At 48.7% G+C, this 15,142-nt stretch overlaps 2 protein-coding genes across 5 annotated transcripts in view; one reads left to right on the top strand and one right to left on the bottom strand.

Annotated features, from left to right (window-relative positions):
* Positions 1 to 13,237, top strand: part of Sptbn2 (spectrin beta, non-erythrocytic 2) — a 42,259-nt gene extending 29,022 nt beyond the window's left edge. Inside the window, exons 19-36 of one of the 3 annotated variants that reach the window (XM_037208283.1) lie at positions 2,146 to 2,409; positions 3,940 to 4,164; positions 5,431 to 5,520; positions 6,019 to 6,279; positions 6,366 to 6,496; positions 6,687 to 6,891; positions 7,343 to 7,717; positions 8,508 to 8,752; positions 8,855 to 8,993; positions 9,412 to 9,496; positions 9,749 to 9,945; positions 10,244 to 10,386; positions 10,475 to 10,550; positions 10,624 to 10,674; positions 10,867 to 11,087; positions 11,350 to 11,523; positions 12,018 to 12,060; positions 12,384 to 13,237. In XM_037208283.1, coding sequence (XP_037064178.1) covers positions 2,146 to 2,409; positions 3,940 to 4,164; positions 5,431 to 5,520; positions 6,019 to 6,279; positions 6,366 to 6,496; positions 6,687 to 6,891; positions 7,343 to 7,717; positions 8,508 to 8,752; positions 8,855 to 8,993; positions 9,412 to 9,496; positions 9,749 to 9,945; positions 10,244 to 10,386; positions 10,475 to 10,550; positions 10,624 to 10,674; positions 10,867 to 11,087; positions 11,350 to 11,523; positions 12,018 to 12,060; positions 12,384 to 12,611 — 3,153 coding nt within the window. In that variant the 3' untranslated portion in view covers positions 12,612 to 13,237. The remainder of the gene's footprint in view (positions 1 to 2,145; positions 2,410 to 3,939; positions 4,165 to 5,430; positions 5,521 to 6,018; positions 6,280 to 6,365; positions 6,497 to 6,686; positions 6,892 to 7,342; positions 7,718 to 8,507; positions 8,753 to 8,854; positions 8,994 to 9,411; positions 9,497 to 9,748; positions 9,946 to 10,243; positions 10,387 to 10,474; positions 10,551 to 10,623; positions 10,675 to 10,866; positions 11,088 to 11,349; positions 11,524 to 12,017; positions 12,061 to 12,383) is intronic. The other 2 variants (XM_028892782.2, XM_028892783.2) reach the window with 2 other exon arrangements.
* LOC114709125 (RNA-binding protein 14) overlaps positions 1 to 15,142 on the bottom strand; it is an 85,917-nt gene that overhangs the window by 3,735 nt on the left and 67,040 nt on the right. The window contains exon 5 of one of the 2 annotated variants that reach the window (XM_028892789.2): positions 9,784 to 10,706. The exons of the other annotated variant lie outside the window; for it this stretch is intronic. The gene's annotated coding sequence lies outside the window, so the exon portion shown is untranslated. Of the gene's footprint in view, positions 1 to 9,783; positions 10,707 to 15,142 lie in introns of those variants that run through there. 2 annotated transcript variants of the gene reach the window in all.

The following is a 15,142-nucleotide window of genomic DNA, read 5'->3' as shown; positions in this document are numbered from 1 at the left end:
TGGATCTGCGGCAGCACAGCCTCTTCTGCTGTGTGGTCTGCAAACATCTACAAAGGGCTGACAGGAAATACTTCAGGCTTTGTAGGCCATACAGCTTGTGTACAGCTCCTTCTATCTGCTGTCACGGCACAAAAGCAGTCATAGAAGCTAATGGGCATGGCTGTCCTCCAATAAAACTTTATAAAAACAGGCAAGGGGGCAGATTTTGTCCATCTGCCATGGTTTGACAATCCTTGTTTTTGAATCTTAACATTCCTAGGACTTTGTCTCCCACACAGCTCTGCCTCAACTGCTGAGGATAAGTGAATATTTGCTTCTACTCAGCAAATATTCCTAGAGATGATAATGTGAGCTAGCATGTTGCTAGGTGGTACATGGCATATCAAAAGACATTTTTCCTCCCTCAAGAGCATAGTAACTGGGGAGAGGAGAGCAATGTTTGCATTTGTTCAGCAGACACACACTTAGCACCATATGCAAGCACTGAGAGGAAAAGGAGGTGATGCTACCACTAGTTCAGACTTCAAGGGAAAGCACTGCAGCCAGGATGCGAGACATACGTAGACAACTAATCAGATCCAGAGCAGAACAGTCTGCTGACACAGGCCTGTAATACTAACTACTAGCTACTTGGGAAGCTGAGATGGAAGGATCCCAAGTTCAAAGCCATCCTGGACAACTTAGTAAGACTCTCTCTCTCAAAATGAAAAGTAAAAAAGGGCTGGAGCTGGAGCTTTGACTAGCATGTACAAGGTCCTTTGTTCAATGCCCAGGATTGCAAAAATAAGTGAAAAGATCCAGAGTAGAATACAGTGGGTGCCAAAAGGTAGAGTCCATTAAAGCCCTGACACTAAGCTGAGTAGAGACGAGTAGGAACACATCAGGCCGTCTGTGGAAGGTAAGGAGAATCGTGAGCAAGCAGCAGTATTAGGTTCTAGGTAGAGTGAGTGATGAGCTGAAACCCAGAAGTGTGAGGAGGAAGTCAGTCTGTCAGGAGCACGGAATGTATGACAAGGCTCCTGGAAGCAAAAGTGGACAAGTGTCCTGGGCAAGGTCAGGACAAGCCTGGATCACTATGCAAGGCGTGTGCTAAAGCTGTGAAGCCACATAAGCCAAGCTGCCCTTTGACCCTCTTCATCCCGAACAGCCACATAAAACACCTGAAAGCATCTGACTTTATGGCCTCAGAAGCCGACCCTGAAACCAGAGTTGTGGAGCAGCCCAACTTCAGGAGAGGTGGTGCCACAAAACCCAGGAGGGAGTGGAAAGAGGAGACAGAAGAGAGCTGTCCAGACAGGATATGTTGGGGTAGACGTGTACCTCGGCAGTAGAACATGTTCATGGCATGTGTGAGGCCCAGGTTCTATCCCCCGTACCACAGAGGAAGGGAGGGAGAGAAGGAGAGGAGAGTATCACCGTGGCAGGCTTGCCACCAGGTTGTTGGGGCTCAGAGCTACTGGGGCACCCTGGGAGACAACACAGATCCTGAAGCAGCATTATCCCACCACAGCATGAGGTTGCTGATTAGTCACCTCCCAGTCTGCCATTGGGTGAGGGCACTTCACTCACCACACATGCTTCCTGTACTTCCACAGGAACAAAAGTCTTCAAGCTGAAGGACTAAACATGGAGAGACCATGTGAGATTTGTTTGCTATAGTGCAAGTGAGAAGACATGAGCTAAGAAACATGAAATGACAACAGATAACTGAAGTCCATGTGCAGTGGAACGCTAGAAGCTATGAGCAGTAGGGAACCCAAACTAAGAAAAGATTGCAAGTGGCTTTTAAGAATTTTTTTTAGACAGTATCTTGCTATGTAGACCAGGCTGGCATTAAATTCACAGCAACCTTCCTGTCTCAGCCTCCCAAGTACCAAAATTCCAGGCCCAGCTCACAATGGCTTCCTAAGTGAGAGTCAAGTTGGATCTTGAAAAAGGAGTGGAGTATGATCAACAAAGAAGGGAAGTCCAGAAGGCTTTAGAAACTTCTAGGAAGAGTCTACTAATAAGCCCGTCTCACACAAGAAATTAGAACTACTTGATACACTCAGTTCTCTACTGTTGAGATCCCTATCCTGTGATCAACCTGCAACATTCAGTGGTGTTCTAACCCTGGCACTTAGACTCCTTTGTCTTGTCACTCAGGAAGGGCGGGAGCTGACTCTTGAAAAGCCAGAACTCAAAATCCTAGTGTCAGAGAAGCTGGGAGACCTGCACAGGCGCTGGGATGAACTGGAGACCACCACCCAAGCCAAGGCCCGAAGCCTTTTTGATGCCAACCGGGCAGAACTATTTGCCCAAAGCTGTTCTGCTCTGGAAAGCTGGCTGGAGAGTCTGCAGGCCCAGCTGCACTCAGATGACTATGGCAAGGACCTCACCAGCGTCAACATCCTACTAAAGAAGCAACAGGTATGCAGGGGGCCTTTGGGGAGAGTGAACAGAGGAGAATGGAAGAGGGTGCCTAGCTCTTGCAATTCAAGAGGGAGACCTGGTAGATGACATCTTTTAGCATTTCTAACAGTGATTTCAACTAAAAATTGCATTACAGTATACAGGGCTGTGTGTCAGTCAGGGCAAAGTCAGGAGACAGGTCACATCAATGCCTTGGACAGGGAAACTTTAGTTTAACAAAGGTATTCATTAGTAAAAGGTATTAGTACTAAAGGTGTTATCTCAATCTGTTTTCTGTTGCTACAATAAAATACATGAGCCTGGGTCATTTATTTTTTGAAGTTGATTCTGGCTTGCAGTTCTAGAGGTTCAAGGGCATAGCACCAGTATCTGCTCAGTTTCTGGAGAGTCTTGTACTGTGTCGTAAGATGACAGGCGAACATGATGGAAATTAGGTCGTGTGAAAGAGACGAAACACAAGAGGCAGCCTCACTTTACCACCTGCCCTTTAACTAATCCAGTCCCATGGGAACTACATAAATCCCTTTAATGGCCTACTCACCTCTTAAAGGCCCCTCTACTGTCTGTCAACACTTTGTCTTGAGGAGCAGATTTCAGCCTAAGTCTTGGAGGAAACAAACCACATCTAAGTTGTAGCAAGTCTTAAACAGAATTCTACAGCAAGTGTCGGAAGACCTTTTCTCTGTAAAGAGACAGTAGGGCCAGCAATGGCTGTGTGGATAAAAATGCTTATCACCAAGCCTGACTATTTGAGTTCCCTCCCTAGAACCTACATGGTAGGAGAGAACCTGCCCCCATACACCCACAAATATATCAAATGTAAAAACCACCACCACCACAACAAAAAACAAACATTTTCAATGGAGCCAAATGATAAATACTTTGCATTTTGTAGGTCATACGATCTCTATCATAGCAATTCAACTTTGTCTTTATCATGTAAGAGAAAATTAAAAGCCATACACACAATACATAAGAGGAATGGAGCTCAGCTCCAATACACTTTATTTACTAAGTAGACTATATTTGCTGATTGCCTGACCCTAAGAATCCCGGAACAGCGAGTGTAGAGCCCTGGCTCCAGAGGGGAAAGAGCTACCAGACCCCTTGTTCTCTGTGGGCAGTTTTGAAGGCCAAGGAAAAAGCAAAGCATGCCTCCTCCAGTGCATTGTGCTATGCCTTTAGCGCCCTCTTCTGACAAGACTGGCATTGTACCAGTTGGCAAAAAAAGAAAATGCACTTGGTCTAGTTTCAGCATCTGAAAGTGAGGCAGAAGTGGATTTGACAATGAATTCATAATATGCATAGTTGTCACACAGTCCTGGAATTCGTGTGTGTGTGTGTGTGTGTGTGTGTGTGTGTGTGTGTGTGTGTGTGTGTGTTAAAGTTTGGGACTGACCTATCCAGACCGAAAGAGGTTGTTCTCCCCAGGTGATCAGGAATCATGACTGGCTTGATATAGGCTAGGTCTTCTGAGTGTGAAGGTGGAAATGTGGCACTGACATCTTTTCTCTTCTGTGTTTGCAGATGCTGGAACGAGAGATGGCTGTGAGAGAGAAGGAGGTGGAGGCGATCCAAGCCCAGGCAAAGGCCCTGGCCCAGGAAGACCAGAGTGCAGGGGAGGTAGAAAGGACCTCAAGGGCCGTGGAGGAGAAGTTCAGGGCCCTGTGCCAACCCATGAAGGAACGATGCCGGCGCTTGCAAGCCTCCCGAGAGCAGCATCAGTTCCACCGGGATGTGGAGGATGAGATAGTGAGTAACCAGGCTGGGCATGGAACGGCAAGCTACTCCCAGCCATGTAGCTCTGTCAGATGTGGGGTTGGTGAAGGTCTTTTCCCATTCTGTAGGCTGTCTTTTTGTCTTATTGACCCTGTCTTTTGCCCTGCAAAAGCTTCTCAGTTTCGAGAGGTCCCATTTATTAACTGTTGTTCTCAGTGTCTGTGCTGTTGGTGTTATATTTAGGAAGTGATCTCCGGTGCCAATGCATTCAAGAGTACTTCCTACTTTCTCTTCTGTTAAGTTTAGTGTAACTAGATTTATGTTGAGGTCTTTGATCCACTTGGACTTGAGTTTTGTGCATGGTGACAGATATGGATCTATTTGTAATCTTTTACATATTGACATCCAGTTATGCCAGCACCATTTGTTGAAGATACTTTCTTTTTTCCATTGTATAGTTTTGGCTTCTTTGTAAAAAAAAAAAAAAATCAGGTGTTCATATGTGCATGGATTAATGTCAGGGTCTTCAATTCCATTCCATTGGTCCATATGTTGGTTTTTAATACCAGTACCAAGCTGTTTTTATTACTATAGCTCTATAGTAGAGCTTGAGGTCAGGGATGGTGATGCCTCCAGAGGTTGCTTTATCATATAGAATTCTTTTAGCTATCCTGAGTCTTTTTCCATATGAAGTTGAGTATTTTTCTTCCAAGTCTGTGAAGAAGTGTTGGGATTTTGATGGGGATTGCACTGAATCTGTAGATTGCTTTTGGTAAGATTGCCATTTTTACTATGTTAATCCTACCTATCCATGAGCATTGGATATCCTTCCATTTTCTGATACTTTCTTCAATTTCTTTCTTCAGAGATTTAAAGTTCTTATCAAACAGGTCCTTCACTTGTCTAGTTAGTGTTATCCCATGGTATTTTATATTATTTGTGGCTATTGTAATTGTAAAGGGTGATGTTTCTCTGACTTCTTTCTCATCCCTTTTATCATTTGTGTATAGGAGGGCTACTGATTTTTTTGAGTTGATCTTGTATCCTGCCACTTTACTGAAGGAGTTTATCAGCTGTAGGAGTTCCCTGGTACCATGTAGCTCTCTAGCCTCTTTCTGGGCACCGGGGAGATGCCCACAGTGCTCTATCCCTCTTCTGTGTTGAGAGTGTTCCCCCTAAGGATGTTCATGGATGTTCTGCAAGGCCCTCTACACTAGACTGAGATGGCTGCTCCTGCATACACAGCTGTAACTGTAGGTGGCTCCTCTTTGCACCTCTATTAACTTCCTTTCTCTCCAGTTGTGGGTGACTGAGCGGCTACCCATGGCCAGCTCTATGGAACATGGCAAGGACTTGCCCAGCGTCCAGCTTCTCATGAAGAAAAACCAGGTGAGGCAGAGGGCAAGGGTGAAAACAAAATTCCCAAGAGCCTCTTCAGACCTTTGTTTTGTCCTTTTTTGGGGGTGATGATGGGAGGTGGAAGGTGGGTGCTATTGTTTTAAGACAAGGTCTTACTATGTATCCTTGGCTGGCCTTGAACTCACAGAGATCCCCTTTTGTCTGCTGAGATTAAAGATGGATGTATGCTGCCATACATTCCATCTCCTTTGTTTTCTCGTATGACAGGGTTTCTATGGCATTATCTTGTTGCTATGTAGTCCTAGACCTGGCGATTTAACTTCCCCTAGCTCAGGAGTGTGGCCTCTGTTGGTAGGAAAGCATGAGGTTTGAAGGGATATCACATTCTGACCCTAACCTGGAAAGAGTCTGCAAGAGGATTCAGGAAGGAAAAGAATATAGGAAGGGCTCCAGGTAGAGGAGGTCTAAAGGGATAGAGGCTTGGGGTTCTTTCTGCAAGCTTTTCAGTATATTTTCTGTCTGGGACAGACCCTGCAGAAGGAGATCCAGGGCCATGAGCCCCGGATTGCAGACCTCAAAGAGAGGCAGCGTGCTTTGGGAGCAGCAGCAGCAGGTCCAGAGCTGGCTGAGCTCCAGGAAATGTGGAAACGCCTGAGCCATGAGCTAGAGCTTCGGGGTAAGCGACTAGAAGAAGCCCTTCGAGCCCAGCAATTCTATCGTGATGCTGCAGAGGCCGAGGCTTGGATGGGTGAGCAGGAGTTACACATGATGGGCCAGGAGAAAGCCAAGGTGAGAACCAGAGCAATGGTGGTTTGTTTGGCCAATTCTTCCTGCCCAGGACCCTGCTGTCTGATGTCTCCTTTTCCTTCTCCCAGGACGAACTGAGTGCCCAGGCAGAAGTGAAGAAGCATCAGGTATTGGAACAAGCCCTTGCCGACTATGCTCAAACCATCAAACAACTAGCAGCTAGCAGCCAAGATATGATTGACCATGAACACCCAGAGAGGTGAGTGTGTGAGTATCAAAGGGCCTAGACTCTGGAGGAGAGGAGGAGAGCTGGTTCTGGAAAAGTACAGGAATTGTGGCATCTTTGAACCATGTGCATACAGAACAGACTAGAAAGCAAAGAGCTTGGCAAGCAGTTAGGGACATGAGACAAAGCTCCATGGAACAAGCCATTCTCTCCACCCCTGCAGCACAAGGCTAACAATCCGCCAAGCCCAGGTGGACAAGTTGTATGCCAGCCTGAAGGAGCTGGCAGGAGAGCGGCGTGAGCGTCTGCAGGAGCACCTCCGGCTGTGCCAGCTCCGCAGAGAGCTGGATGACCTGGAACAGTGGATACAGGAGCGTGAAGTTGTGGCAGCCTCCCATGAGCTGGGCCAGGACTATGAGCATGTGACTGTGAGTGCCACACGGATCGGCACCAGGAAGATCAGGGCCCACAGGGAGACCAAAGCCTTGGTCCAGGCAGAGTGCTGAGGGTGGGGACATTGAGCCAGACAGAGAAGGCACTGTTCTTAAGGGTTTTGAGTTATAAAACTTGAACTATTGTGCAGAAAGAGGGTTATGGGGTGACCATAGGTGAGGACAAAAATGAAATTGCTACTCTTTCCAACAGACCTCAGCAAAACAGGGTGAACTTCAGATTCTTTGCTGTGGTTAGAGGTTACTGGTACAGAAATCTAGGCCATAGTTAGGGCATCCTTGTTAGGGGCTAAAAGTTTGAAGTGCCTCTAGGTGCCTTTAGGACAATGGGTTCTCAGTTTGGGGGAGAGAAGTGATTGCTCCATGAGGCAGTGACCTCACACACTAGGTCTCATCCCTGTCTCTCTACAAATGCTTCCTCCATCAGATGCTCCGGGACAAATTCCGAGAGTTCTCCCGGGACACCAGCACCATTGGCCAGGAGCGCGTAGACAGTGCCAATGCACTGGCCAACGGGCTCATTTCTGGGGGCCATGCTGCACGGGCCACTGTGGCTGAGTGGAAGGACAGTCTCAACGAGGCCTGGGCTGACTTGCTGGAGCTGCTGGACACAAGAGGTCAGGTGCTGGCTGCTGCTTATGAGCTGCAGCGTTTCCTGCACGGGGCCCGTCAAGCCCTGGCACGGGTACAGCACAAGCAACAGCAGCTTCCAGATGGAACTGGCCGTGACCTCAATGCTGCCGAGGCCCTGCAGCGCCGGCACTGTGCCTATGAGCATGACATCCAAGCCCTCAGCACCCAGGTCTGACCCTAGCTGGACAGGTGGGGAAGGGAAGGCTAAGAGGAAACTGGTGGGAAATGGGAGGAGGGAGGTTCGTGTGCTTTGGAGAGGCTGGGAGGCTGGCAACCATGGAGGGGCATTTGAAGATAAGGTTAAAATCACTCGAGGAATGGATATCAGCCACCATATTCAGGCTTGTTTTATGACATGTATGTGCATGCACATGCATCAGCACACATACTTTAATGTATGTATGGAGGTCAGGGGACAGCTTTGGTTCTATCCTTGCACTTTAGGTTCCAATAATCAGGCTTGGGCAAGTGCTTAAAGTCATTGAGGCATCTCGCTGGCTAAGTTCACAGTTGTAGTAAAGACCCATGACTTTTTCCAGTGGTTCCAATGGCTGCAAAATCCTTCATGCTATGCTCAAACCCACCTGTTGATGCCACTCAGGCCAGACTTCTGGATTTACGAAATTAACACAGATCATTCCTTCAAGCCCATATGACCAGTCAGCCCTCAGCCTAAGTCTACTCTGCAGGCTGCACCTCTTCTTCTAGTGACTTTTCAATGTCCCTTACACCCTGGATAGGATAGCTCAACTTGACTTCAGAGCCCTCTCCCCTGGGGTAGCCTGGGCCCCAGGGGAAGTCCAATAGGACAGAGGGTGGTAGGTAGAGCTCCGAACCTTGGTTCTTCTACCACGTCTTTGGCCGGTGGACCAAACGGGAGGCAGAAAGCAGCACGGGAATGAGAGCGACTTCAGCTCCTGTCTCCCAGCTCTGCCTGACTCAAAGCTGGGTTCCCACAGGTCCAGCAGGTTCAGGACGATGGCCACAGGCTACAGAAGGCCTATGCTGGAGACAAGGCCGAGGAGATTGGCCGTCACATGCAGGCAGTGGCTGAGGCCTGGGCCCAGCTCCAGGGAAGTTCCGCTGCCCGTCGTCAGCTCTTACTGGACACTACGGATAAGTTCCGATTCTTCAAGGCTGTCCGGGAGTTGATGCTTTGGATGGATGGGATTAACCTGCAGATGGATGCCCAGGAGCGGCCCCGGTGAGACGCACAGTGCCTGGCATCCTCCACAGGTTATGTGATACTACTAGTGGCTGTGGTGGGACTGGAGCAGCTGGTAATACCATCTTTGTATTGGCCTAGGGATGTGTCCTCTGCAGATTTAGTCATCAAGAACCAACAAGGCATCAAAGCAGAGATAGAGGCCAGAGCAGACCGGTTCTCCTCCTGCATTGACATGGGGCAGGAGCTGCTGGCCCGGAGCCACTATGCTGCTGAGGAGGTGGGTGAGACCCGGAAAGAACCTGGCCAGCCACACCGAACGTGGATCATTCCTGAAATTTCCTGGTTGTTGTTCTTTGGGATGTTTTGTTTTGTTTTGTTTGGAGACAGGGTATCACCATGTAGCTCAGGCTGGCCACAGTTCTCTTGCTGCACCCTCCCAAGTGCTGGGCTACAGGTGTGCACTACCACACCCAGCTTTGATTTTTCCTGTCTTCTGCTTCTTGTCATTCTTTCTTAGCAAGAATTTTCACTGTCCTCTCAATGCTGTCCAGGGATTTCTAAAATCCCACTTCTCCTCCCAGAACTATTTTCCTCTCCTCTTGACAGTAGAAATCATTGCTGTCCTTCAGTGGCTTCCAGAGACCTTGGAAAGGCCTCATTAGTTCCTAAGCCATGCCTCCTTCCCCTACCCCCAGATCTCAGAGAAGCTCTCCCAGCTACAGTCCAGGCGCCAGGAGACAGCTGACAAGTGGCAGGAGAAGATGGACTGGCTGCAGCTTGGTGAGCCACTGTGGGAGTGTCAGCTGGAGGAAGGGGGCTTGTGAGAAAGGCCTGGGCATTGCCTATCTGTAGTGGCCACAGTGCATGACATCAGGAACCCTGGGTGTGGGATTCCAGGATCCTATACTTGGTACTGACAGTGCTCTGGGACAATGGTTTCTCTGTCCCTGTACTTGAAGTTGCCACTGCTACCATTTCCTGCCACTACATACTCTAATTTTCCATCTCTCTGTCCCGCCCCAACCATGGCAGTTTTGGAGGTGCTTGTGTTTGGGAGAGATGCAGGGATGGCAGAGGCCTGGCTGTGCAGCCAGGAGCCATTAGTTCGAAGTGCAGAGCTGGGTTGCACCGTGGATGAAGTAGAGAGCCTCATCAAGCGACATGAAGCCTTCCAGAAGTCAGCAGTGGCCTGGGAGGAACGTTTTAGTGCACTGGAGAAGCTGACTGCGGTGAGGACTGTGGGACCTCAGAGGTCCCCGACCCCACTGCAGCCCAGCCTGTTCTTGTTACTGTCCAGAATTTCTTCTCTTCCCCATGCACTGCTTCTCTGTGTGTGAGCCGAGAGTGCTCTTCTGTCACATGACCACAGATGTCAGTTAGCCTGGGTGCTACTGAGATCACTCTGCTTCTTGCCCTATCTTCTTTTAGATTCTCGTCTCCGTCTTTCCTATTTTATTGGGCTAGAGCTGAGACATTTCAGCTTTTCTCCTCACCATGAGACTTGCTGACCTCAGCATTTCTTGACAGCTGGAAGAGCGGGAGAAGGAGCGGAAGAGAAAAAGGGAGGAGGAGGAACGGAGGAAACAGCCCTCTACTCCAGAGCCCATGGCTGGTCGGCCTGAAGGGAGTCTGGTAGATGGCCAGACAGCTCCTGACACTGCCTGGGATGGGTAAGAACTAGACACCTGGGCCAGGAGGTTGAGGCTGAGCCTAAGCAAGCCACAGATAACCATTCTGTGTCCCGTTTGATCATTCTAGAACCCAGTCACAACTGCCACCATCCACACAAGCACCCAGTATTAACGGGGTCTGCACAGACACAGAGTCTTCACAGGTAATTTCATGTCCATGAGCATTCCTTTTGACCTTGCCAGCTCCCACATCCTCACGGCTTCTTCTCTTTGCAGCCCCTGTTCGAACAGCAAAGACTTGAACAGAGCAGTGTCTCAGAAGGGCCTGTGAGTCTCTCTGGAGGGGTGGATTTTGGTACCTGGGGGATGAAGGGACAAAAGAAGTGGGTAGGGATCCTGGGTATGAAGCTCAACAGCAGCTTGGGCTGGGAGACCAGCTCTTAGCCATAAGCTTCCTGACTCCAAGGCAAGGTACCATCCATATCACTTATTAGCAATGAAATTGTTTTCCCCCCACAGGGATCTGGCACAGGGGACGAGTCCAGTGGGCCCCGGGGAGAGAGGCAGACCCGGCCCCGGGGCCCTGCCCCATCTCCAATGCCCCAGAGCAGATCATCTGAATCAACCCATGTTGCCACCTTGCCCACACGAGGCCCTGAGCTCTCTGCTCAGGAACAGATGGAAGGGATGCTGTGCCGCAAACAGGAGATGGAGGCCTTCAATAAGAAAGCCGCCAACAGGTACCAGGCCTAGCTGTGCAGAGCCGGTAGCCTCTCAGGTTTCTGCTTCTGAGGAGAGTTTCCTGAAAACTTCCTAGACAGACAGGGGAACACTTTAGGAGTTTGTCCTTTGGGAAAGGGCTGGAACTCAGGACTCTCATAGGCTCAGAGGAGGGCCACAAGTGACCTAAAGACTGTGTTGTGGAACTTACATGTTACGGGTCCCACAAAGGCCACCAGTCTGCCTATCTACCGGGTTTCTGACCCTGCCATCTCTCCCCAGGTCCTGGCAGAACGTGTACTGTGTCCTCCGGCGTGGGAGCCTCGGCTTTTACAAGGATGCCAGGGCAGCTGGTGCAGGGGTGCCATACCATGGAGAAGTGCCTGTCAGTCTGGCCAGGGCCCAGGGCAGTGTGGCCTTTGACTACCGGAAACGCAAGCATGTCTTCAAGCTGGGGTAGGAACCAGGGCTGCTCTCAGGTTGGGATGGAGAGTCAGAAATAAGGCAAGGCAGATGAACCATGAACAAGGTCCAGAGGGAAGGAAGTTACCTGAAGAGAGCACATGAATGGAGCTGCTATGCTAGGTGCTTGGGTACATTTGTAGGTGGAAAAGAGTAGAAATTCTGGGTCCCGACTCACACTAGAATGGAGGAGCTAAAACACAGGCTGAAAAGTTACCTTGGATGGAAACTGATGGCAGGATGCTAGCTCACCCTGGCTTCCAGGGGCCTGCCCATTGCCGGCAAGAGCCTACCTTAACATTGCCCTCTGCGCTCTACCAGAAAGAGTCTGCAAAACCCTAAAACTATGAAGAATGTGTAAACATGATCTGGCCTTGAGGGCTGTGCCCTCCCAGTCAATCCAGTCATGGGAGAATACTGAGCTCACAGAAGCACTGACATGCCAAATACAGGTTCTTAGCTCTGCCTTGTGCCTTCTCTCCCAACAGCTTACAGGATGGCAAAGAATACTTATTCCAGGCCAAGGATGAGGTGAGCCTTCCCCCTGCTGTTCTCTCTCTCTGCCAACATTTTGTTTTGTGAGACAGGGTCATCTGAAGGCTTGGTTCCTATTCCAGAATGGGCTCGAACTCATAGCAACAGTCCTAGCTCAGCTTCCTGGTCTGTGTTCGCAGGTATATTGCCACCATGACCAGCTGAGGCTCCCTATCCTAAAGGGATCTTTTTTCTCCTTCTAAAAATGAAAAATTCAATCTTTTCCCTACTTACTTCTATCATGCTTTCCTTCTGTCTGCTCCATGCGGCCCCAGGTCAAAGTCCTTGAGCATGAGCTGATGTCTCCCTGTCCCTTACAGGCAGAGATGAGCTCGTGGCTGAGAGTGGTGAATGCAGCCATTGCCACTGCATCCTCTGCCTCTGGAGAGCCAGAAGAGCCAGTGGTGCCCAGTGCCAGCCGAGGCCTGACTCGGGCCATGACCATGCCCCCGGTGTCACAGCCCGAGGGCTCCATCGTGCTTCGCAGCAAGGACGGCCGAGAAAGAGAGCGAGAAAAACGGTTCAGCTTCTTTAAGAAGAACAAGTAGTCGGGGGCAAGACTCCCAGGCCAGCTCCCTCCTTCCATTAAGGAAACTACCAGGGACTATCGACAGAGACCGCCCTCTTGTCAGGACAACTGCCTGCTGCTAGGGTCTGCTGCTAAGGTCAGCCCATCACCAGGAACTGTCACTGGGGATAAACGAGTGTTCCCACAAACAACCTTCTCTTCTGCTATTTAATTCAACTGGTGGTGGGACCCAGGCAACCCCCAATATCACTCTTCCCCACCTTGTCACCTCTTCCCAAGCCTTATGCCTCCACCCCCACCATGGTGCAGATCGTGTCACCCTCAGTGTGGGCTATGTGGAAACCATTGTCCCTGCCTCAGGGTCATTGTGCCACCATAGCTAGGGTGTGCCATCCACCATCCAGTTCTTTGCCTCTGGGGTCAGCCAGGACCCTCTCAGAGCTGAAGCAGGACCCGAGGGCAGGAGCACCAGAGGATGGAGTCGGAGGCATGGAAGCCTTCCCTGCCTACCCTGCGTCACCCTCTGACTCAGGTGGCTGCTCCTCCAGCCACTCGAGGTGGCTCCCAAGTGTGAGTTGTTCAGGAGTAGCCACATCCTTGAGTCTATCCAAGGAGGTGATTAAACAGCTCAGCTTCTCTCACTGCCTCTTGGTGTTGTTACTTTTCTGACCACGGCCTCTCTGGTTCTGGTCTCCTGTGTGTCAGATATCCACTCTACCCCCACCTTCTGAGCCTCAAAGAATCATGTGATCCTGAGAGCCTCCCTATCTCAGTCTCCCCATGATAGTGATCTGTTTCACTGGATTGGCCTATGCTAAGCCTCTGTTTAGACCAAAGACATTCACTATGGTTTGGGTTGTTGTTAATTAATAGTATTTATGTTAAAAGGCAGGAAATTCCTTCTCCTTGGTGCACTTTTCTTTTTCCTTTAAAAAAGCTGTTTCATTTCTTGCAGTGCTGGGGATGGAACGCTGGGCCTCATGCATGCTAGGCAAACACTCTACCACTGAAGAGCCCGGACACAGTTCTTCACTCTCAAGTCTCTCAGTTGTTTTCACTAAGGGGTGGTGAGGAATGTTACCACAACCTAGTCTCAGCTGCTGCTTAGCCAGCAGTAGAAGATGAGCACCCTACTTTCTGTCTTTCCCATAGCATCAAGGGAGCTCACACAGAATCAGAAGAGTGGCAGGTTCCCACTTCCTGAACTCTAGAACAACGTCACCCTAGGAATACATAAGGTACATCCTGAGCATGTAAATAAATACACAATATATTCTAGAAATGGAGAGAAGTATTTTTTCTTAAAGTTTGCAGTATTTAAAAAGGAGGTATTAAAGTTGGAAGTTTTGGGTCTCTTTGACTCAGAAAAACTACCCTGTCTTCAGCATAACTGCCCAAGGGCCCTAAGCAGCCCGGCCCAACTACTATCAGTCAAAACAATGACAAGCAGAGTCAGGTGTATGCAGGCGAGGGACTAGCATCACATAGCCCAGAGTGGGCTCCATGCATCAGATCTGGCACAGCTATCATTCACAGGGTAATTATCCTTTCTCTTATGATAAGTAGATTCAATACCCACAGTAAACATGCATCAGTATAACAGTAATAACCCCTCTACAGAAAAAACAGTCATCAAGAGGACTCAGACACCTGTTTTCATAATTCAAGGACAGCTGTGAAACCGCCCTGTTAGACATGGGAGAGTCCTTATGGAGGGCTCAGATTATGTGGCTTGGGGAAAAACAATAATTGAAAAGTTTAGAAGCAAATGTGGTATGTGTGGGAGAGAGAGATTAATGGAGAAATGATGACCTCTATCTAAAAGATAATAAGTAGCACCACCAACTGATGTGTTCCTGCAGAACAGGCACGTGAATGAAAAGGAAAGACAAGAATTAGGTGAGAATCATCTACACATGGGGCAGCTACTGAAGCTACTTCATGGTATGACTCCATATAGGCAGAATGGAGAAGAGGGTAAGCAAAGGGCTAGGAAGCAAGTCTTCAGAAGAGAAACTTTTTAATGTTGGTGGAAGAGAGGAAAAGATGGCAGATGGAATACATGTATCCCGAGGGATACAAAAAAGGTTAGGGCACAAAAACAGTGTTAGTGTTAGCCCTGCATACTGGTGGGAAACAGAAACAAACAGAAATGGATAAGCTATATAGGAATGAACTTGTTTGCATTTTTACTGAATACCACTGACAAGGGTGGATTTAACTTGCATTGACCCACATGGTAGCCACTGGCCACATGGGACTACAGAGTACCCAAAATGTGGCAAATCTAAACTTTGATGTGCTGAAGGTATGAAATAACAGATTTCCAGGGCTTTAGGAGGAATTCTAATATCTCAATTTTTATATTGAATACATGTTGAAATGTCAAAATTATTAAAATAGATTTCAAATTTTTATATTTGGATGTTTACTGAAAATTTGTATTTATTGTGGTGCTAGGTATGAAACCCAGGGCCTTGTGTGTGTTAGATAAATGCTTTACCTTTGAGTTTCACCCATAGACTATTTTCCCAGTTCATTTTGAATTAT

This window comes from Peromyscus leucopus, chromosome 1, assembly GCF_004664715.2.
Source record: "Peromyscus leucopus breed LL Stock chromosome 1, UCI_PerLeu_2.1, whole genome shotgun sequence".
Taxonomy (NCBI): domain Eukaryota; kingdom Metazoa; phylum Chordata; class Mammalia; order Rodentia; family Cricetidae; genus Peromyscus; species Peromyscus leucopus.
This window is presented reverse-complemented; position numbering and strand designations above follow the sequence as displayed.